The sequence below is a fragment of the Erythrolamprus reginae genome, chromosome 2 (genome assembly GCF_031021105.1).
Source record: "Erythrolamprus reginae isolate rEryReg1 chromosome 2, rEryReg1.hap1, whole genome shotgun sequence".
Taxonomy (NCBI): Eukaryota; Metazoa; Chordata; class Lepidosauria; order Squamata; family Dipsadidae; genus Erythrolamprus; species Erythrolamprus reginae.
The window spans coordinates 207746585-207770445 of NC_091951.1; the positions used below are offsets into that span (position 1 = coordinate 207746585).

A 23861-nucleotide genomic window follows, 5' to 3' on the forward strand; every position below is an offset into this window, starting at 1 on the left:
TGGTAACAGTATTTTTGAAAAAGAATTGGAATAATTGTCTCAAATTGAACATGAGGCAAGATCATTCTGTTGTGGGAGTTCTTGGAGTATTTTTTGTAAAGAAGAGATTGGACAGCCATTTATCTGGAATGTTAGAGCGTCTCCTGCTAATGTAGAGGGTTAGAGGGTTGTGTAGGGGGTTTGGACTAAAAGCCCTCCAAAGTGCCTTCTAACTCAGTTATTCTGTAATCTGGATAGGAAAAAAGGCAAATGCACTTTAGAAGAGAAAGTCATTGTTTCATTGTGTGTTGCATGGGTCAGACCGACTTAAGAATTGTGGCCAGTTTTGACTACCATACCTAAGAAGAGAAGATGGGAGCAAGGATGATCAGGGCTGGGCACTGGAGCCTGAAGGGAGATCTAAGTGTACGTTTAGTGTGTGTGCTGAGTTGATTTAGCTTTGAAAAAAGATGACTGGGGTGTGTGTTTGTGTGTGTGTGTGTGTGGAAGGGTTGGTGGATTTCCTATCACTTTTCAAATACCTGAAAGGATATGACAGAATAGTTAATGCCCTTGTTCCAACATGCTTCACAGGGGATGAATGTTAGAAAAGCATATCTTAGCTGAATGTTAAAAGACACAAAAAAAGGGGGGGGGGAGAGGAGTATGAGCTGTTGATAGTGGAACCAATTATCCAGAGAAGTAGTGGGTTCCTTTTGGATTCTTGAACTGAGCAGGTGGTTGGCCTTGCTGATCCAAATTGCCCTTAGCAATTCTAGGATTGTGTGATTTTATTGCAGTAATACACTCTTCAGTAGACACCACTGAAAGCATCTGCCATACCCCCAATACTTTTACGACTTTTTAAACTGGAAATATACCATTGAATCCTGTAAGGAACTACTTCAAAGGAATAATCCTTGCTCTTTCAGCCTGACTCCGCTCCAACATCATCCAAGCTGGCCCCCTCAGTCCAGCCAAAACTGCCCCATCAGCCAGGCCCACAAGCTGCCCTTGCAAAGCCAGCATCAATTGGTAAAAGTGCCCCAAAGATTATTGCAAAAGGTAAGTGTCTTTTATTTTATTTTATTTTATTTTATTTATTTTATTTTATTTTTTTATTATTTTACTCATTTCCTTTTTCTTCTGCACCCCCTTGCTGCTGGCATCCCCAACCCCGTCAATAATGTAAACCTGTGGCTTGCATTCTTTGGAGTGCATAAAGATTGTGAGTCTGAGACAGAAAAAGAAAATTCAAGGCCCACTTGAGAATTGTGGCCAGTTCCGTTGCACTTTTCGGTGATGATCAGGTAGTTGACTAGTATGGCCAGAACTTCTCAAGAAATTTCTCTCACATTTGGGTACTGGTGCAACTCTTCAGCTACATACACTATTAGTTTCTTCATAGGTTTCTCCCCGCTCTCTCCCAACCATGCAGTATGAAATTATGCCTTAGCTTTTCCCTCCCTGCATGTTTGTGTATCATGTCTGACCAATAATAGACACCTACATGCTCTAGCTAGATAGCTAGGATGATCTTCACCATTGGGTGTTCTTGTTGGGAGTGTATCTTTTTGGTGTACACTTATTTCTCCCAGGAACACACACACAAACACACACACACACACACACATTGCCATTGCCACATACCTGCCACATTGAGGCAACATCTCTGCTGGCAGGCTGGGGGCCATTGAGCATTGAGCATTGGTATTCTGCTCCAACCATATGTATGAGTGTAAACAGAATTAATGTGAAAGACTGTTTTTAATAATAGGGATTTTAGATTAATTTTAGATTAATTTTAACCTTGGAATTCTCATATGTCCTTTTTTGTATTGTTCCTGTTTTGGAAGTCACCCTGAGTCTAAGGAGAAGGGCGGCATAAAAATCCATAAAATAAATAAACAAACAAACAAACAAACATAGCAAGTCCTGAGAAGAGGATAGATTTACAAATCCTCAAAATCATCTGAGTACATTTGTTTGTTTGTTTGTTTGTTTGTTTGTTTGTTTGTTTGTTTGTTTGATTGATTGATTGATTGATTGTTTGTTTGATGGTTTGTTTGTTTGTTTGATTGATTGATTTTTATGCCGCCCTTCTCCTTAGACTCAGGGTGGCTTACAACATGTTAGCAATAGCACTTTTTAACAGAGCCAGCATATTGTCCCCACAATCTGGGTCCTCATTTTACTCACCTCGGAAGGATGGACAGCTGAGTCAACCTTGAGCCGATGATTAGATTTGAACTGCTGACCTGCAGATCTAGCAGGCAGCTTTAGTGGCCTGCAGTACTGCACTCTACCTGCTGTGCCACCCCGGCTCTTCTCGTCTTCTCGTACCACCCCGTGCTGTTGCTAAATGGCAACTGTTTTGCACAGAGCATGACGAAGTTAGAGAATGGATTGTGCAACGAATTTTCCTCATCCTCATGGGAAATTTCCTTTCTTGGGTTCACTGACTACTCTGCTTCCCTGCAGCTCAACAGCAGCTGACCTTCTTAGAAAACCGGAAGAAGCAATTGAAACAGGCAGCTCTCCGAGCAAAGCAGCGGAATGACATTGAGGGGGCCAAGCTGTTCTTATGTCAGGCCAAAGGGCTGGACCCCATGATTGAGGCTTCCCAAAGTGGGCTCCCCGTCGACATAAGTAAGGCAAGTTGTTTTTCTGTCCATCTAGGGAGGGAGCGTGTCCCTTGACTCACAGATGATCTGTCAACATCCCACTTGTTTAGTGCAATCTTCCTTTAAGTATGAAGCAATTTTGATGGCAGAAATCAGAGTATCTGGCTCACCGGACTTCCAAGAGAACTTCATTTAAAATGAGTTTGGCAAACTTTTTCAGTTCAAGGAAATGCCTGAAATCTGATGAGATTTTAATGATCTCATGCAAGAATATTGAAATCTCAGAAGATTTTGGCCCATTGGATGTTTTCATTTAATCTGAGTGCCTGCAGCCAGGATTTTATTCTTTTTTTGCCATTGTTAATTTTAAAGAAACGGGAGCAGTCAAAATCTTCATTTCAGTTAGGCATGGCTTAAGTTTTCAAATGAACAAACCGAGGCCATCTTTGTAAGAAGGATCAGACCAATTAAACCTGGACCAGATCAAAACAAATTGGCCTGACCCAGCAGGGCAGTTCTTATGTCAGGCATGGAAACTGAGTCAGATTGAAGGACTGGCCCTTCACCTCCATGGATTTGCAAGGTCATGTTAGGGGCTGGACTTTCATCTCTGGCCAGAAGCTTCACCCCAAGGCTTTTTTGTTGGTTGGTTTGTTCAGTGCCATTTCTCTGAAATCCTCCTGCAGAGACAGCTTGGCTTTCTCTTTGAAGTGGGAGAATGGAGCCTGGGCAAAGTGGTGCTGATCCTCTTAGTGCTGATTGGTTTTAATTCTGTCCTCTGTTTCCCCATTGAGGAGAAAAATGAGGTGTAAGCCAAAAGTTTTGGGGGAAACTTTAAGGGACAATGAGAGTTTCACCTAAGGCCTGACAGGTGAATAATGGACTGGAATTTGATCCCATTGTATTCTGTATATTACATTACTGTGGTCCCTTGACATAAAAGGGCCTTCAGCTAAGCATCTTCTTAAAGTCTCTGGTTGGTGCAGAATAATTCTGCAACTCTCCCCAGGATAAATCCCTGAAGTATAGCAGTTCATCTGTATGCTTTCCCCCACAGCCAAGAAAAACCTATATCAGTTTTTTTGTAAAGATCAATTTGGTGTAAGTAAACCAGATCCCTGCTGGGGTATAAAAAAGGATATCCATGAAGGCTTAGTATTTTAGAAGTGATGGATTCCATGCTTTCTTCTTTCCTACATTTAGGTGCCTCTGGCTCCCATGAATAAGGAAGAATTCATGCTTGTGCATCGTGGTGGAGCCAACATTTCCCCAGCAACAGCTGCCCAGTACACTGAGCTTGTGAAGCTAATGAGACAGCAGAATGAGGTAATAAAAACTGGAGCCTGAAAGGAGCACGAAGCTCTTCTCTTCTAACACATGAGAAGAGAAGAGATCCTAACCTTTCCGTACCATGTACATAGTTCTTCCTGTGCTCTTGTAGTTCTTTCATTCTTCATGCAACCCATTTTTCTTATTGTTCTGTTTGGATCTTGGGCAGAAATGATGAAGAAGGGATGTAGCCTAAAGACCCTCTCTCTAAATGTGCTGGGCATCAACTCCTAAGTTAGTCAGGGAGCTGCTGGCCTTTGGTTATAATCCAGTGCATCTGGAGATGTACGTCGAGGCCCTTAGAATGAGAGCCTGGTTTAAATGAGCTTTTATGGGAGGCGAAATTTTAATGGTAGCAGCCACCCTTGTTGTTTACCTGACTTGTCGGTATGCATGCATGTGTGCATTTTTGCGGTGGGAAGTGAGAATTTCAAAACGATGTGTGGAATTAAGTGAGAAAACGTATCTTCATTCTTCAAGCAGTTTTTCTCTCGCCAAACTCATTTTTGGTATAAACTGTTCAGGTAAAGAGTTAGGTGATAGACTGGGAGTGGGTGGAATTGTTTGTCTACTTGCTACTTTTATTTTAAAAATCCTGTTTCATATCTCTGGGCCAAACTGAACTTGGCTTCTTAGGTTGTTTACCATTCCAAAGGATATTAGAGAAGTTATGTGTGTAGGGAAATAATTTATTTGGAGATGGTTCAGTGGTTTTTAAAATAGAAACTTTAAAAAAGAAAACAAAACACGACCAGAATATCTCCGAGACTGCTTGCTGCTGCACGAATCCCAGCGACCGATTAGGTCCCACAGAGTGGGCCTTCTCCGGGTCCCGTCAACTAAACAATGTCGGTTGGCGGGCCCCAGGGGAAGAGCCTTCTCTGTGGCGGCCCTGGCCCTCTGGAACCAACTCCCTCCGGAGATTAGAACTGCCCCTACTCTCCTTGCCTTTCGTAAACTTCTTAAGACCCACCTGTGTCGTCAGGCATGGGGGAACTGAGACATCTCCCCCGGGCATATACAATTTATGAATGGCATGTGTGTATGTATGCGTGTTTAGAAAATGGGGCTTTTTAAATGTTTTTAGTAAAAATTTAGATTTGTTATAAACTGTTTTTTCCACTTTGTTGTGAGCCGCCCCGAGTCTGCGGAGAGGGGCGGCATACAAATCTAAATAAAGATAAAGATAAAAACTGCCCAAAGATATACACTTGATTCTCACTTCATTGCTGTTCAGTTACATCCACTTTTTAATGAACCAATGGATATCATTTCACCAGGATTGTCTGTTAGCAAGAGATACTTTGAGTTCAAGTATAAGATTATATCAGAATCTTATCAGAAATAGCATCCAGAAACTTTGACTTCTGTTGACTCCTTTTTGATTGCCTTTGATTTTCCCAAGAATTTCCAATTCCCCCAAAGACTGTTCTCTTCAAACTGTGACCAAAATATCAAGTTTTAGCTTCATTATTAGTTTTCCAGTGAGAAGACTTGTTCCTCTTTATGTAGAATTAAATTTGGTTCTCCTTGTAGTCCAAGGTATTCACAACATTTTTCTCCAGTACCGCAATTCAGGGATGTCTATTTTTCTTTGTTCAGCTTTTACAGCCAAGTGTTAACAGTATTTGTGATCTCTCTGCATTTTGCCTAGATCTGTGTCATTGTTTATCACTAGTACAAGTAGTCATCACTTATTGAAAGTAATTGGAGTGGCAACTCTATGCTAAGTGACATGATCATAAAGCATGACATCAGGTGACCGCATCAACTTACCACAGCAGCTGCAGTCAGTGTTCCCTCTAATTTTTTGGGGGGGTGGGCGGAAAAGTACAGTGTCTGAGCGGCAGTCCCTTCGGGACTGGGCGGCACAGAAATAATAAATAAATAAACAAACAAACAAACAAATAAAAAACCCACCCTGTTTTGCCTCAGAGAATTTCAAAATAAAATACTGTACTGTGTGTCTATAACAGTGAGCTCATAATAGGGCAACTCTATCAATATCAAAATGCCACTGAAATAGTTGAGCTAGTTTCAAACTAGATTTTGATTTTCTTTCTCCCTTACTCCCATTCTTTTTCTTTCTCTTTTCCTTCCTCTCTTTTTTCTATCTGTTTCTCTCTCTTCCTCTCTCTCTCCTTCCCTCTCACTCTTTCCCTCTCGGCTTCTGGGCAGGTTTGGAAAACTCTGAGTTGATGATGATTTTTAAGTGAGCGATTGCTCACTGCTCAGCTTAGAGGGAACTATGGTTGCAGTAGTTTCGCTTGGCACATTTAAGCCTGCATGGCCATTGGATGCAACATCATATGATCGCCATTTATGATTTCCTGCTAACTTTCCCATTGACTTTGCTTGTCAAAGACAGTACCAGTACTATTTGTATTTCTCCTCTGATCTTCCCTAGTCACTTGGAGTATCTTGCCAACATGGTGTTCTTGACATTTCCCATCATGAGTCACCCTTCTTTAGGATCCACAATTTAGCCTTAGAGCATGAGTGTTAAACCTGCCGTGTCACGTTGCTGTCACATGACGTATTGCAACGTTTTTCCCCTTCGCGGAGCTGGGGAGGGCATGGCCTGCACATGATGCATCTGCCATTGGGATGTGTAAGCCTCTTCAGCACTACGAGGTAGCAGTTCCCGAAATACTATGTGTGATCTAATGCTTTGAAGACATAAATGTTCAGCTCATTTACCCATGAAGTGTATCAATTTTCAAAGTGTCCTGGTTTCATGTTCTGTGTCCTGTGTAGTTTAGCAGAAAGCTTAAGATGGTGAGGGAAAGGTGGAAATGTTCTATTTGCCAGTTCTGGGATCTTTCTGGTGCACCATGCTCTACAGCAGTGTTTCCCAACCTTAGCAACTTGAAGATATCTGGACTTCAACTCCCAGAATTCCCCAGCCAGCGAATGCTGGCTGGGGAATTCTGGGAGTTGAAGTCCAGATATCTTCAAGTTGCCAAGGTTGGGAAACACTGCTCTACAGAATGTGCGGATGGTCCAGTAATCTCTACCTAAAGAGATCTAGCTCCCATGCATCATTCTGGGTCACATACGTGACTGTTGATCTGCCCAAAGATTCAGTTCTGACAGCCAGCAGCCACTGTGAATAGGTTGTCCACAAGGCCCAGGATAGAGTTAACTACAGCTACTGGATTACATCAAAAATATGTCCCTGGGTTCTGTGAGGGAAGAGACTGCGGACTCTTGCATAAGACTTGGACTTATTAAGGGAAGGAATATGAGTGTTGCCTGAGGGATTTTGAATGGAGAAGAGGCAGCCAAACCTGTCAAATGTTTGTCTGTTCCTCATGTGGCTTCTTTTTTGTTCCAGATGTGTCTCGGTTACTCAAAGCAGTTCACTCACTTAGGGAACATCACAGAAACCATCAAGTAAGTATATCAGTAAACGTATCAATACACTTCTCTTCTGTTACTGTGTTATATGAACTTCACACTGGCTAGACACGTCCTTGTTGTAATGAATATTCCTTTGGGGAGTTAAGCCATTTGAATAGACTTCCTTTGGATTTAAGAAAACAACCACAAGGATTCCTAAAGCAAATTATAGAGTAATTAAAGATAACAACAAGCCTTTTGCCTTAAGAAAAGCTGCAACTTCTTGGAAAAAATAATCAGACATAAAGCATGTTTTTATGCCATAGGTTATCTCCCAGCATCTCTCAAACCATGCTGGAAAGTATGACTGTTTAAAACCTTAGTTGCTGTTGATGCTAAGGAGATTTAGCTCCTAAATCAAAAGTAATCATTAGAAAACAGTGGCAAGTGATGAAGTTATCTTCTTCATGAGGCTATTTAACTAAATCTTCTCAGGTGTCCATATGCACTACATCCAAAACATCAGATCTTCCCTATGTGTCCCACATTTTTTGCCTCTAAAGGTCCACTTTTGTATATAACTTTTATGGCACGATTGATGGATCATATGCTTGATGTGTTACTCAGCGTTTGGTAAAAATATGCATTCGCTCGACAGATCTGGGACCAATACTGCTGCAAAGGTTTCTGGTTTGCATGGAATGTCCCACTTTGCCAATACAGTCCTCAAAACACAACTTGTTCCCAGACATCACGATCCACTGCCAATTAGCTGTGGCTGGAGAAGTTCCAGTTTAATTCATTGTTTTGAAATAATACTGCTTCTGTTTCCTGGGGTCAAAATTAACTATTTTAGACTCAATTCTTTGGGCATTTTCATATTCTTTGGCAGCTATCTAAAATACAGAGTTTCTATGTAAAATGCATTGAGATGAAAAGAATGGGATTACAGGAATTCCATCAATTGAATTAATTGAGAGAAATTCAATTGATGGAATTCCTGTAATACCACTATAATCATGTTTATATTATTTAGCTTATTTGTATGTGTTTGCTTTATTTCTATTCTGGCCATTCCTGAAGGCCTTTTAGGAATAAGTCTTCAGTCATGTCTCATTAGGACAGAGAGTTTCTGATTTTCTTTGTATGATCCAGTATGGGTTCCTTCATTGGTAATGGGGAAACCTGCAGCCACTTGTTTATGTAATGATCCCAGGTGGCTACTTTGCTAAAAGCTAATTTTTAGTTGTCTAGAATTACCTGGTCTTGTCTCTGGTATAGCCTATCTAATGCTGTGACATTTTCAGGGTATTCCTGCTTTTATAGCTCAACGCTCCACTATTTTAGACGACTGCTTTGTTCCAGTGATCACTTTGCATGTTGTAATGTTTTAATTATAAGTATATTTATACATTTCCCATCTCGCTGTTTAAAGGACTCTGGACAACTTACAAAATGATAACAGTAACATAGTCTCCAAATTCACACAGTGCAATTCATTGTGTAAACTGGCTGCTAACTTGCCACTCAGCCATGCATGCAAAGGATATCTAGCTAAATTTCATGAATCAGATGCAAACTAGATGTTTGTTTTGGTCTTCCCCTCCCAGATTTGAGAAGATGGCTGAAGACTGCAAGAAAAATATGGAGATCTTAAAACAAGCGCACGCCAAAGGATTTCCACTTCCAAAATACCATTATGAGCAGCGGACTTTCAATACGATCAAGTGTGTGAACAGGCAAATTTTCCTTGCTAGGAAATGCTTTTCAGTTATTTTCCTCCTCAGAAGTGGTTTCAGGTTTTGGACACCCTGTTTATGTTTCTCTCTGAGCCCCAACAAATAGCAGTCCAGAAGAGTGCGACCAGGTCTTCATAAAATTGCCACAATTGAATGTTCAGTAGTGCCAGCAAGGAAGGGTTTGGGAGTGAGCAAGAACCACAGAGTCCCCAGATTGACACGGGGTAGAAATGGCCAAAGTTTGAATTTGCTACGTTACCAAATTGACCAGTGGCATTTTAATCAAAGCATTGAGATAATACTATTGAAGGTTGCAAGAAGCCAATCGTGGCCTAAATTGATTTTGTGAATTGTTTTTGTGACCTGACTGATTTGCAAATTTGCCAGCCTTGACGTGAGTCTGGGGCTTTAGAACAAACAACAAGCCCTGATTCTTATAGTGGGGGATTAGAATCATTTTTCTGGCATAGGAATTGAAATAATACTGTGGAGGGGGCTTGGAAGGCACAATGGTAAGATACCCATTTAAATTGTTTAGAATTTATTTTTAACTCTTGTTATATCCTATATGCATTTTTAATGACGGAGCTCATCCTTCACTATGCTGGTCTATGTCTGTTTTACGGATCTGTTTTGAGGAACACAAAGATTGGGGCCTCATCATAAAGATAAATGGCATTGAGGTTTCCCCCTTTCCCCCCCAAGATTTTCTATTAGGGATAATGGGCATCCCTCGTCAGGGGACTGTTCATTAAATAAATTTACCTAAGTGTCTAGCACTTACAACAAAAATAGAAAGCAAAGGGATTTTCATGGCAGGGAGCTAAAAAGGATTTCAAGTGTTGTACAAGAAAAAGAAAAAAACTCATTATCGGCAGTCCTTGACTTATGACCACAATTGAGCCCAAAGTTTTTGTTGTTAAATGAGACATTTGCTCAGCGACTTTTGCCCCCATTTTATGATCTTTCTTTTGAAACATTTGCCAAGAGTCTGAATTTTGATCACATGACCATGGGGAACGCTGCAAACGTAAGTGCAAACAACAAGTCAAAGTCACTTTTTTCGGGGTGATATTGTACCTTTGAATGGTCACTAAATGGAACCATTGTAAGTTGAGGACTACCTGTATTGGCAACCATTAAAACAACTGAGAATACAGGTAGTCCTCAACTTACCGCTCTGAGTCTTTGGAGAGGGGCGGCATACAAATCTAATAAATTATTGTTGTTGTTGTTGTTGTTGTTGTTATTATTATTATTATTATTATTATTATTATTATTATTATTATTATTATGTCAATGCAACACAGCAAACGAGATCACTATGCTGGATTTCGTATTTCTTCCCAAGCACCTAGGACTGCGTGATGTAACGGCGAATTATGTTTGCCGATCCCAGTAAAGCGGCCTTTTGCAATTGACAGATGGAGATTTTGTCAATTCCGATGGTTTTCAAATGTCCGCTGAGATCCTTTGGCACTGCGCCCAGCATGCCAAGTACCACTGGGTCCACTTTCACTGGCTTATGCCAGAGACGTTGCAGCTCGATTTTTAGATCTTCGTATTTTACTAATTTCTCTAGCTGCTTCTCCTCAATTCTGCTGTCCCCTGGGATTGCAATGTCGATGATCCATATTTTCTTTTTCTCCACGATCACAATGTCTGGTGTGTTATGCTTCAGAATTTGGTCAGTCTGAAGTCAGAAGTCCCACAGTAGTTTTGCTTGCTCATTTTCGACCACTTTTTTGGGCTTATGATCCCACCAGTTCTTTGCCACCGGTAAAGGGTAGTTCCAGCACAAGTTCCAGTGGAGGAGGAGGAGGAGGAGGATTATTATTATTATTATTATTATTATTATTATTATTATTATTATTATTATTATTTACAATGGTTCCAGTGGCAGTAGAAAAGGGCAGAGGCCCTCTTGTCCATTCTTAGGAGCGTCTAAAATGCACTTGGTTGCCCAAATGCAGTCCAGACTACTGGACTAAAGAAATGCTTTGCTTGAAAAATGATGATGGCTAAGGGTGTGCAAGCGACACTGTGAGGTTTGGGGTGTGTGTGCATGTGCAGGCAGGGAGGGTGAGGGGATTGTGCAAGAGATGCCATGTGAATTGGGAAGAATGTGCAGGTGTGCAGTGTGGGTTAGGAAGGGAATGTGGGGATATGAATGCGGCACAGGGAGGGTGTGCAGAGTTGCACAAATGTTAAAAGTAAGGAATATTTCTGAACTGATGAGTTGTCTGACTAAAGCTATTTGCTGCACCACCCCATTTTTTCCCTTTCAGGATCTTTCCAGAATTAAACAGCAATGATATGATTCTTTCAATAGTGAAAGGAATCAACCTCCCAGCTCCTCCAGGTAATCTATAAAATGAGTCCTGTTTTTGAGCCTAAGTGGGGGGAAACCCCCCTCCCCAATGCTGCCATCCTTTTTGTTGAAATGATTGACCTCTGTCTTCTTGTGTTCTATAAAATGCCCCTCTGTTGCTCTCTTTCTGTGTTATTTCTCTCTTGGCTTTCTAAGAGCGGCAGGAGCCAAAATATTTTCACCAGTATTCGTCCTCATCATTGGTACAATTGTTGATTCTTGGCTGTTCCCACTAGGTGCTTAAAATAATGGTTTTGTCTCTACTGCCTTTTTTCAACAATGTGGCTGTCTTTAAGAGCTGATTTTTCATTCAGTGTATGCCCTGTCTTTGGTTCCAAATGAAGGAACAGGAAAAATAAACAGCAAAAAAGACCAAAAGCAATAAACCTCATATGAAATGAATTGATTATCTAATTTGTTACTATTCTAGTTGGTTACTGCAATAGGTAGAATATTTAGTGAAAACGTATATGATTTTGTTGATTTCTGAACAAATCTATTGCTAACATCATTAAACAAAATAAGGGTCCGAAAAGTCATCCTTCAGCAGTTATGTCCAGTGCTGACCTGCAGGTTACCAAACAGCCAAGCTTCCCTTGTAGAGACCATCCTATTTCTGACTCTGTTTGAGATCTTAGTTTAAATTTGTTTGCCTTCATCTGCCAGATAATCATGTTTGTGGTTTGAAATGAATGTTTGTGGCTGCTGTCATGCAAGATTGCACTTTGTGAAGATTTATTTTTAGCTTTCAGATAATGTCTGTAAAAAAAAAAATTCTTGCCATTATTATTATTTTAATAATAATGCCATTATTATTAATTGCCATATTCCTCTTACTTTTTTTCCAGGCATATCGCCTGATGATTTGGATGCTTTTGTGCGTTTTGAATTTTCCTATCCTAATGCGGTAAGTTACTGCAGGTTTAAAAGCTACTGTTTCATCTGCATGGAAATTAGCTTATCTGAGCATCCAATGAGTTCGCAGATAGTACCTACGGTCCTTATCCTTTTTGAGCCTATGGAAACATTTGGAAAGGCTATTGTAGGTAACAAGTGTTAAGAAAGATGTAGCATGTTATAGTGTTGCATTAACAATCTCATTCTGGGGAAGTGAAAGAAATTTATCTTTTAATCTATTTATAATTATTAGTCTTAATATATCTCTGCAGATGGCAGCTTATGACTGATCTCGTTTGGGTTTGTAAATAGGGTCAGGCCTGATTAGTATTGTGAATGGCTGGATGGGAGAAACTTAGAGAATATCAGTATCATATCAAACCTTTCTAGTTTGTAGGTTAAACTGCAAAGTCAGAAGAGTACCCTGAAAGAAGACAGTGGCAAATTAATTCCATATTGCTGCCCAGAAAACCCACAAATGCATTATGCATTAAGGTTGACGTGACATTACTTTTGCTGATATATAACACAGAGATAGAAGAAATAGATACGAAGGATAAAATTGCTTTGTCAGATGGTTATCAGAGCCTTGTTATTTCTCAAAGAAGCAGTGATTTTTATTGCCTTTCACATTCCTGTGTTTTCTAGGAGGAAGCTCAGAAAGACAAGACAGGCGTGATCAAAAACTCCAACTGTCCTGGTAAATCTCTGTGCATGAGTTGACAACTGAGAGAGTGTGCAAATTTTACTTTTCTGGGTTTAGGTTAAAAGTGCATTGGCAAGTGGTATTTGGAAACACAATAAGAGTTAACATTTTTTCTTAAAGCTGCGGTGCATAATCCATTTATCATCTTCAACAATACAGTTTAATGCCCCTCCATAGCAACCCAGGTTAGATTTGTGATTTATTTCATTAAAAATGACCATCCTTCACAGATTTCATTTATTTCCTTCCTAAGGTTGTGACTTTAAAGTCTTTGACATATAATATGTTCTTCAGCAGTAACAGTCCCACGCTTTTAACCAGTGGAGGTGATAAAGATCAAATATCTGATATTATTAGGAACTAGTGCTGATCTTTCTTTGATGAGATTTAATTATGATATGACTGAATGGAGCAGATTCTTCATCTTCTACAATGTCACTTGCCCCTTACCTGTCTCAGGTACCAAGACTTACTTCTGAGAAAGAAATGAAGTTATCAGATTAGGAATCTGGCAATTACTGAAAGCATAACACACAACCCCCTTCCTTCCCCCAAAAGGAAGAAAAAGACAGAAATAAGTAGTGGGGAGGGAGAGAAAGCCATAATCACTAGAGAAGTTTAATAATCTGAAATGTCCACTTGTTGAAGGAATAGAGCAGCATGTGACTAGAATGCTGATAGTTCACACCTTGGAGCAGGGGTAAGCAAAGTTGGCTCTTCTGGACTTGAACTCCCAGTATTCCTGAGCCACTCATCCTAGCTGAGGAATTCTTGGAGTTGAAGTCCACATGTCACAGAAGAGCCAACTTTGCCTACCCCGCCCGACAGAGATAGTAAGGTTTAATGGACTGTATCCTCAGACATGTTTTTGATGAGCTACTATAGGTTCTCCAGCTTGCAGTTGGCTTCAGAGCATATTAGTTCCTTTCTCTGAAACTGTTGTTACCTGGCAAAACTTTCTACAGATATAGTTGTTTGTTGGCTGAGAGTTAAAGAAGATGTGATCAATAGAAATTTGAAGACAAAGGAGGGGGCTGCTGGTTCTGAGCAATTCAGGAAAGACTGCTGGAACATTATTACTGGCATGGACTTGCGAGGATTGCAACACAATCTTCTTTCTTGATAGACAGAGCTCGAAGCCAGAAAGCATTATATATATATTTTGGAGAAACTGGAACAGAGAGGGGGAGATAGTTGTCAAACTTTGCCTGTATTTCTTGGAATTTGCTGACTGTTACCTTTGGGAATGCATTTCCTGCAAAGGAACAACTAAACAAAGATTGCATGACTAAGTCTTCTCTTTGCCTTTCTGTCAGTTCCTGCCCCCAGTTCAGAATATTAGAATTCAGATTTCCTAAAAGGTTTGAGACCAGTTTATTTGGAGGATCATTTCCTCCCATATTCAGTTTACCTCTGTGTATTTATCTAGAGAACAGTGGGTGCTTTTAATGCCTAAGCCCCAGATATAACTGCCTTCCTCAAAAAGAGACTGAACTGGTATTTTTATATCAAACAAACGCTTGTCTGTTATCTCACGTTTTTTAACTTTTCCATTTTAAATATGTGCTGATCCTTTTTAGAGCCTTATACGTATATTGCTAACTTTCCTTTGATTTTATTCTATGGCTGTTTAAATTTCTGTTAAATTAACTTATAAAAATCCACAGGCAGTGACAACTTTAGAAAACCCACCCAATTATCTGTATGCCAATTTTATAATTCCCAAGAAGTTTTTATCAAGTTACATTTAAAAACAAGTGGACTACTTTTGGATAATGTAGTCTGTTGAAGAATTCACACGTAGAGCAGAGGTGGGTTCCACTTACTTTCACCACCACTTCGCATCGCAACATTGCGTGCACATTCCCTTGTGTAATTCTGCTTCCCCGCATGCTCAGTAGCTATAATCAGCCCGAAACACAGCTGAGGAGCTAGATCAGCTGTGCTTCGGGTGAAGGAATAAAGGTAAGCATAAACCCAGGGGTGGGCAGGAGGGACCATATCTAAATCAATTGAATTGGATACGTGATGCCTTCATGATATCATCAGCAGGTTGCTACCAGTTCGGGTGATTTGGTCCAAACTGGGAGGAACCCTCCCCTGAAATAGAAATTAGACATCTGGCTCATAAACTAACACAACTGCATTCATTTAAATCATTGATTTAGATATGTCCAGTGCCTTTTGGGGGGGAGGGGAAGAAAAAGGAGGAAAAATTGAATTGAGGTTTCTAATGGTTTCAGCCTACCAATTAATGCAAACATGATGCCTCCCCATAGGCTGGTTATAGACCAGAGATCTTCAAACATGACTTCAACTTTAAGACTTGTGGACTTTGCTTCCCAGAATTCAACTTCCAAAATTCTCCAGCTGTTCTGGCTGGAGAATTCTGGGAGTTGAAGTCCACAAGTCTTAAAGTTGACAAGTTTGGGGATCCCTGTTATAGACCTTGCTAAGGTTGATATGGACTTTCATCTCAACCCAGCTAATCTTTAGGTTTGCCATTTTGCTTTGGCAGAGTTCCAAGAGAAGTTCAAGCTGTACATTAATCGAAGCCATCGAGGATTCAAGAGAGCTATTCAGTCCAAAGGCATCAAATTTGAAGTTGTCCATAAAGGGTAAGCAAGATGTATCTCAATACCAATAGACAGTTTTGAAATCAGAAGTCTACTGTAGTAGTAACTTCTCCAATTAACAGACGTTATTCAAAGGTAGAAGCTTTTATGATAAAGTCAGCTACAGGTCATAAATGCTTTATGTCTTCGGAAAATTACATACTTGGTTTTGTTTGGTTTTCAGAGGTGGGAGGTGTTAGTACCATTTTATAAGGCTACATTTTGTAAGACTACACCTGGAATACTGCATCTAGTGTTGATCACCACAATATAAAAAAGATGTTGAGACTCTGGAAAGAGTGCCAAGAAGAGCAACCAAGAAGGTCTGGGATGGCATGATAGCAGATTTTGATAGATAGATATTTGAAGAGCTACCACAAAGAAGAGGGGGTTAACTTATTTTGCAAAGCACCAAAAGGCAAGGCAAGAAACAATAGATGCAAACTAACAAAGGAGAGAAGCACCTAGAACCAAGGAGAGATTTCCTGACAGTGAGAACAATCAACCAGTGGCACAGCTTGCCTTCCTAGGTTGTGGGTGTGTCATTACTGGAGACTTTAGAGAAGAGACTGGACAGCTATAAATGGTATATAATCTCCTGCTTGAGCAGAGGATTGGACCAGAACAGTGATTTTCAACCTTCTTTGAGCCACGGCACATTTTTTACATTTACAAAATCCTGGGGCACACCACCAAAAAAAGTCATTTTCTCATTTCTCTTTTTTCCTCCCTTTTTCCCTCTCATTTCTTTCTCTCTCTCTCTCTCTCTCTCTTCCTCTACTTTTCTCTCTCTCTCTTGCTTTCTTTCTCTCTCTCTTGCTTTCTCTCTCTTTCTCTCTCTCACTCTCTTTCTCTCTCTCTTGCTTTCTTTCTCTCTCTTTCTCTCACTCTCTTTCTCTCTCTCTTGCTTTCTTTCTCTCTCTTTCTCTCACTCTATTTCTCTCTCTCTTGCTTTCTTTCTCTCTCCTCTCTCTCAGATGCCGGAAAAACTTGGAAGTCACGAAGAAGGAAGCTTAGCTTCTGGTCTCGCAACTTTTTGCTCTTTGCGCCCTCAGCAAAAAGTTATGAGACCGGAAACTGAGCTTCCTTCTTCACGGCACACCTGACCATGTCTCGCGGCACACTAGTGTGCTGCGGCACACTGGTTGAAAAACAATGGACTAGAAGACCTCCCAGGTCCCTTCAAATTCTGATGTTCTATGTTTGCAGAGCTGCTTTAAATGCCAATTGGTATCTGTGAGCAGAGGAGAATGGCTGCTATGTAAAGGTGCATCTAAGGTCAATAAGCTTAATTTGATTTTACATCAAAATCTCAAACTCTATTAAGGGGATAGTTATATTTCTTCAAATCAGCATTAACTTCTGCTGACTGCCTGGATTAAGCCCCTGGAGTTTTCTTGGTAACCATTTTGAAAGTGCTTTGCCTTTGCCCCGAGAATCTGGCCCAAAGTCACCCAGCTGGCTCTGTGCCTCAGAAAGGACTAGAACACTGGGTCTCACATTTTTTAGCCTGGTGCCTTAACCACTACACCAAACTGGCTCTACCCCAGGGGCTAAATCTTCTGAAAGATAATGAAAGTCTGGATTAAGGCTTTGAGTGATGTGTAGATTGCACTGTTATGAATCATTAAAAAAAAATCCTTAAAACAACTGGTAGCCAATAAGGCCGGCTTATTTTGAAGAGGCTCTGTGGTATTTTTCTTTCTGAAATGGAATGGTGGCTGGGATTAATTATGGCTATTTCTCCACAGGGGGTTGTTCAAAAATGACCGTGTGGTGGGAACAGCTCAACTGAAGTTGGAAGCCCTGGAAACCAAGTGTGAGCTTCGGGAGATTTTGGAAGTAGGTCTTCTCTTTTTGTGAAATGTTGAGGGACAGTATCCGTGAAAATCTGGGCCGTGTGGCCAGACTAGGTAGAATAGATGGAGCAAGCTGCTTTTGCTTGGCCTCTCAGTTTCTATGCAAGACTTGTTGAAAAGATGATTTTTTTTAAAAAAATACAAATACATAAACTTTGGGATTTGTTATCATAAGATGTGATGCTTGCTTCCAGCTTAGCTAGCTTCGAAAAATGTTTGTAACTTGTATTAATTCATAGAAGTTATGGGGAACAGTGGCTGTTAGTCTTGCTGGCAGGCTGAGTGACTGTGATACCATTTGCTGGGAAATTAACAGGACTTCTTTTGCAGTTGGTTGGCTGTTATGAGAAAACACTGCTGGACTAGATGGGTTGGAGGACTGATCCAACAGGATAGTATTTAATGCTGCTTTTTAAACTTTTGACATAAGCATTATTCTTTAGTCTTCTGTGCTAAAGATCATGGTCTTTTTACCATCAATTGTTTTTTGTCTACTTTCTATTAATCAAAACTTTTAAAAACTGAATTGATTAAATTTGTTATTTGCATTCTATCTTTGTGTACCTTTAGGTTATTTTATTACAGCTTCCAGGGAAGAAGCCGTTTTAACCCATTCCAGACAAAAATTAGGCCCCTATTTCATTGTGAAAGCTGATACATTTAAAATAATTCCCTGTCTTCATTGTACCTAAAGTTTCTTCCAACTTTTGTTACTTGATTTAATTTTATGTAGCATAGGTAAAATAGTGGACAAACAGGATATATAATTGTAGGCATCAAATGGGTTTCATTGCTTTAAACTAGTGTCTGATGAGGAAGGGTTGTTCACCCACTCCCTGAGTGCCATCATGGTGCAGAAGAGTCATTAAGGTTTTAAATTAGGACATGTGAAAGCTGGTTCTAGTCCACCTGCAGCCAGTGATTTTGGGCCAGTCTTTGTCTCCCAATTGAGCTTATTTTACTGTAAAGGATTGTTGTGGGAATAACATGATTGAAAGTTTCCAAGTAAGTCTCCTTGAACTGGAGAAAAATGGGATAGTATAAAAAAGAAATGGTGTCCCGATTTATATTACGATAGCAAATGTTTTCCCATCTGTAATGAATATGATAATTCATTCCTCAACTGGGCTTGGAAAAATACGCTGAATGGTTTTAAGATGCAAGTTTAAACAATGTGGACTCACTCAGGCTCTGATTTCATGTGGAAGGGATGAAATGTATGTCGGAGCTCACAGCTTCATTTGAAGAAGCCATCATGTTTGTCACCAAACATGATGGCTTCCCTGTTCCCCTTCCTAGCTTTTGGATGGTCGACGACCCACGGGAGGCAGGTTAGAAGTGATTGTCCGCCTCAGAGAACCATTGACATCTCAGCAGCTGGAGACCACAACGGAGAAGTGGCTGGTCATTGATCCTCTCACTGGACCCCCAGTAAGAGCCGAACCACTCTGTGCATTCTAGCAGCTTTTTCAATGACAGCAAATGTATAGCTTTGCATAGAATTCTGAGCTTTTTTGTAGCTGGGATTCCTGATTGTGCAAAATCTGATTATAATATTCCATTCAGTCAGTACAATTCCATTTTCCAACTGCACATCCTGAGGCCAAACCTTGAGCCATATCTTCGGGAAGAGATGTGGATTCAAAGTTTCACATTCAGGGAGGCCCACTTGGCTTTGAGATTTCAAGGCCTACAGCCCCTTTTGCTCTTTTATGGGGCTGGCTTCCTTATACTTCAGGGGCAGCTTATGGGTTGTGAAGGGTCAGATTGCATCCAATCTTGTGCATTCTAGAGGTATAAAAGGGGGGAAATTGTACCAAAAATTGCTAAATTTGGTAGTGTGGCAAATGCATGAGAGTTGGCTTGCATAACTGTTATTTTGCAACAGTTAATAACTTTGCATATTGTATTTCCATTTTGCAAGAATTGGATGTGTTAGTAGATATCCTGGAGGGCTTTGACGCTCTGTCTTCTGTCTCTTGTGCTTGTCCCTTGAGATTTCACCAGACCTTAATTCACACTATTTCATCTCTATCTTCACAACCCACCTGGACCATAAACTTACTCCTTCATCTTACAAATGAAAATTGAAATAATAGGAACCTGGATTCCATGCCCAGAATCATATATCTGCATTATCTGCACTGCTGTAGAATCTTTTATATGTATACAGTGATCCCCCGCTCGTTGCGAGGGTTCCGTTCCAGGACCCCCCGCAACGAGCAGGTTTTCGCAAAGTAGCGCTGCGGAAGTAAAAACACCATCTGCGCATGTGCAGATGGTGTTTTTACTCCCGCAGCGCTAGCGAGGAGCCGAAGATTGGGGGTGGCGGGGCTGTTTTAAAATGTCGCCGGCGGCATGGGGGGCTTCCTAGCAGCCCCCAAACCCGGGTTGGGGGTCCGGGGGGTGCTGGCAAGCCCCCCATGCCGGCGGCGACATTTTAAAACAGCCGCGCCGCGCTGGCTGTCGGCGCTTTCGAGCTGAGTCCCGGAGCGAATTCGCTCCGGGACTCAGCCCCAAAGCGGCGACAGCCAGCGCCGGCGAACGGCTTCTCCGCGCTGGCTGTCGGCGCTTTCGAGCTGAGTCCCGGAGCGAATTCGCTCCGGGACTCAGCCCCAAAGCGGCGACAGCCAGCGCCGGCGAACGGCTTCTCCGCGCTGGCTGTCGGCGCTTTTGAGCTGAGTCCCGGAGCGAATTCGCTCCGGGACTCAGCTCAAAAGCGCCGACAGCCAGCGCCGGCGAACGGCTTCTCCGCGCTGGCTGTCGCCGCTTTCGAGCTGAGTCCCAGCGAGGCGGTGGGCTGGGAGCCGCAGGTGAAAGGAGCTCGGGCATCGGAGCGCGGCGCCAGGCATTGTTCTCCGGACCCCGCCCGCAGCCTGGAGAGGGAAAGGGCCGCCGCGGGGCTGAGCGGGCGGGGTCCGGAGAACAATGTCCGAGCTCCTTTCGCCTGCGGCTCCCAGCCCACCGCCTGTCTCCTGCTGCCCGGTTTAGCCAGGACACGAGCGGCGAAATGACTTGGAGGAATGTGAAGCTGAAACCGGCTTCACATTCCTCCAAGTCATTTCGCCGCTCGTGTCCTGGCTAAACCGGGCAGCAGGCGAAATGACTTGGAGGAATGTGAAGCTGAAACCGGCTTCACATTCCTCCAAGTCATTTCGCCGCTCGTGTCCTGGCTAAACCGGGCGGCAGGCGAAATGACTTGGAGGAATGTGGGGGGTGGGGGGTGTCCCGGCCGGTTTCAGCTTCACATTCCTCCAAGTCATTTCGCCGCTCGTGTCCTGGCTAAACCGGGCAGCAGGCGAAATGACTTGGAGGAATGTGGGGGGTGGGGGGGTGTCCCGGCCGGTTTCAGCTTCACATTCCTCCAAGTCATTTCGCCGCTCGTGTCCTGGCTAAACCGGGCAGCAGGCGAAATGACTTGGAGGAATGTGGGGGGTGGGGGGTGTCCCGGCCGGTTTCAGCTTCACATTCCTCCAAGTCATTTCGCCGCTCGTGTCCTGGCTAAACCGGGCAGCAGGCGAAATGACTTGGAGGAATGTGGGGGGTGGGGGGTGTCCCGGCCGGTTTCAGCTTCACATTCCTCCAAGTCATTTCGCCGCTCGTGTCCTGGCTAAACCGGGCAGCAGGCGAAATGACTTGGAGGAATGTGGGGGGTGGGGGGTGTCCCGGCCGGTTTCAGCTTCACATTCCTCCAAGTCATTTCGCCGCTCGTGTCCTGGCTAAACCGGGCAGCAGGCGAAATGACTTGGAGGAATGTGGGGGGTGGGGGGTGTCCCGGCCGGTTTCAGCTTCACATTCCTCCAAGTCATTTCGCCGCTCGTGTCCTGGCTAAACCGGGCAGCAGGCGAAATGACTTGGAGGAATGTGGGGGGTGGGGGGTGTCCCAGCCGGTTTCAGCTTCACATTCCTCCAAGTCATTTCGCCGCTCGTGTCCTGGCTAAACCGGGCAGCAGGAGACAGGCGGTGGGCTGGGAGCCGCAGGCGAAAGGAGCTCGGACATTGTTCTCCGGACCCCGCCCGCTCAGCCCCGCGGCGGCCCTTTCCCTCTCCAGGCTGCGGGCGGGGTCCGGAGAACAATGCCTGGCGCCGCGCTCTGATGCCCGAGCTCCTTTCACCTGCGGCTCCCAGCCCACCGCCTCGCTGGTTGGCTTCTCCTCCTGCTCAGCCTCACCTCGGCCTTTGTGCGTGGCTTGTCCCGACAGCCCCCCACCCTAGCACTTTGAATCCAGCAGCTTCTGCTGGATACGGGCGGTGGGTGGGACGAGCGGCGCGGAAGCCAGGGGCTGTGGCAGCTCGCCCCGCCCATCGCCCGTATCCAGCAGAAGCGGCGGGATTCAAAGGGATTCAAGACTAACTTCTGCGCTTGGCTTGAGGACTCAGCTGGGAAGCGGCACGGGTGTTTTAAAAGGTCTCCGCCGGCATGGGGGGCTTCCTACCCCCCCCGAACCCCCAACCCGGGTTTGGGGGGGTGCTAAGAAGCCCCCCATGCCGGCGGAGACCTTTTAAAACACCCGTGCCGCTTCCCAACTGAGTCCCGAAGCCAAACGAACCCGGGTGGCCGGGCGAGCAGCGAGCAAATGGCGGGTGGCCGGGCGAAGGGCGGGCGAACGGAGGGCGAGCGGGTGCTGGGGGGGGGGCTTCTCGCCCTCCCGCCAGCAAGAGGGGAAAGACCCAGGGAAGCCGCCCAGCAGCTGATCTGCCCGGCGGGGAACACCATCTACGCATGTGTGGCCATAGGAAAAAAGGGCGCACATGCGCAGATGGTGTTTTTACTTCCGGGTTGAAAAATCGCGATGTAGCCCATTCGCAATGGTCGGGGACGCAATAACCGGGGGATCGCTGTATAACTATTTTCAGTTTACCCTAAAGGGTTTATGTCATCCTGACTCATCTGAATGAAAATGACCATTTTTGCAGAAGGAGTTAACAAACTCTCTTTCTTTCATGTAGGCTGCCTTTCCCAAACCTAAGCCAGCAGCAGTAGCTCCTGTGAAAGATACAGGCACTAGGTAGGTATGCTCTCTGACTATGCTGAGATCTTCAGGATTTGAATTCTATACACAGAATTACATAGTCTTTCTTACCAGTTGTCTTTGTCAAAGTGTTAACGTTTTTTCTTAACGCTGAGGTGCATAATCCGTTTATCACCTTCAATTGTATTTTTAATGTCCCTCCATAGCAATCCAGGTTAGATATTTGTGATTTAAGTGTGCAATTCGATACACAGTGACCTGCGGGGATATCTTCTATCCTTTTAACCCTACTCCTTGATCTTGTGGACATTGTTCAGCCCATGAAAGTCAATACAAGACTTGAGAGTTCAAATGAAAAGACTAAATAGGCCCCAGGTGGCCACTTCAGAAGGAGCTGCTAAATACCATTCAAGATAATAGAATGGAAAGTAGGATAATTTGCCCTGGGCACACAATCCACTAGGAGGTCGTCCTCTAAAAGCTTATTACCATAAAGTTTGTGTCAAATATGTTTTTATATAGAAAGGAAGGGAACAGATGCTTAAATGGATACATGGATAAGAAAGCTACCTGGCTGCTTGTGCTGTTGTCCAAAAAGACTTCCTCAACAAAGAAACAACACCAATGAGACAAAGGCTCTTTTAAACTATAACTTAAAACATACTATATCATGCCTGCCTGTTGAGTAGTGACTGCACAAAGGATGAAATGAGAATTTCCTGGTTCAGGTTGGATACCGCTATCAAGTGTGTCAAGGTGGCATCTTATGGGGGGTTTGTAATTGCATTTCGGAGCCTTTGACATCCTTCACCGTGCAATGTATGATCTGTCACTGCCCTCTTTCCCCTAAAATAAGACATCCCCTGATAATAAGCCCAATCAAGCTTTTGAGTGTATGGCAATAAGGCCAAGCACTTATTTCAAGATTCAAAAAAATATAAGGCAAAGTCTTATTTTCAGGAAAACACAGTACAGTGATACCTCGTCTTACAAACCCCTCGTCATATGATCTTTTCAAGATACGAACCCGGGGTTTAAGATTTTTTTTGCCTCTTTTTCTAAAATATTTTCACTTTACGAACCCGCCCCCGCGGCTGGGATGCCCTGCCTCCACACTTCCGTTGCCAGGTGAAGGCTCCCCTCGTTGGGAAGCCCCACCTCCGGACCTTCTGTTGCCACCAAAGCACCTGTTTTTGCGATGCTGGGATTCGAACTGCTGGGAAGTCTGGAGGTGGGGTTTCCCATGGAGGGGAGCTTCAGGGGAATCCCAGCAGCACAAAAACGAGCGCTTCGGCTGGCAAAAGGGGTGAGTTTTGGGCTTGCATGCATTAATCGTTTTTCAATTGATTCCTATGGGAAACATTGTTTTGTCTTACGAACCTTTCACCTTACGAACCTCGTCCTGGAACCAATTACCATATTTTTCG

General features: G+C 43.1%; 1 protein-coding gene across 5 annotated transcripts in view; it reads left to right on the top strand.

Annotated features, from left to right (window-relative positions):
- Positions 1-23861, top strand: part of CC2D1A (coiled-coil and C2 domain containing 1A) — a 73077-nt gene that overhangs the window by 37960 nt on the left and 11256 nt on the right. For all 5 annotated transcript variants that reach the window (XM_070741509.1, XM_070741510.1, XM_070741507.1 and 2 more), the window contains exons 14-25: positions 912-1044; positions 2461-2633; positions 3807-3929; positions 7270-7328; positions 8885-9001; positions 11302-11375; positions 12233-12291; positions 12930-12981; positions 15506-15605; positions 17354-17444; positions 18761-18892; positions 22412-22470. In XM_070741509.1, coding sequence (XP_070597610.1) covers positions 912-1044; positions 2461-2633; positions 3807-3929; positions 7270-7328; positions 8885-9001; positions 11302-11375; positions 12233-12291; positions 12930-12981; positions 15506-15605; positions 17354-17444; positions 18761-18892; positions 22412-22470 — 1172 coding nt within the window. The remainder of the gene's footprint in view (positions 1-911; positions 1045-2460; positions 2634-3806; positions 3930-7269; positions 7329-8884; positions 9002-11301; positions 11376-12232; positions 12292-12929; positions 12982-15505; positions 15606-17353; positions 17445-18760; positions 18893-22411; positions 22471-23861) is intronic.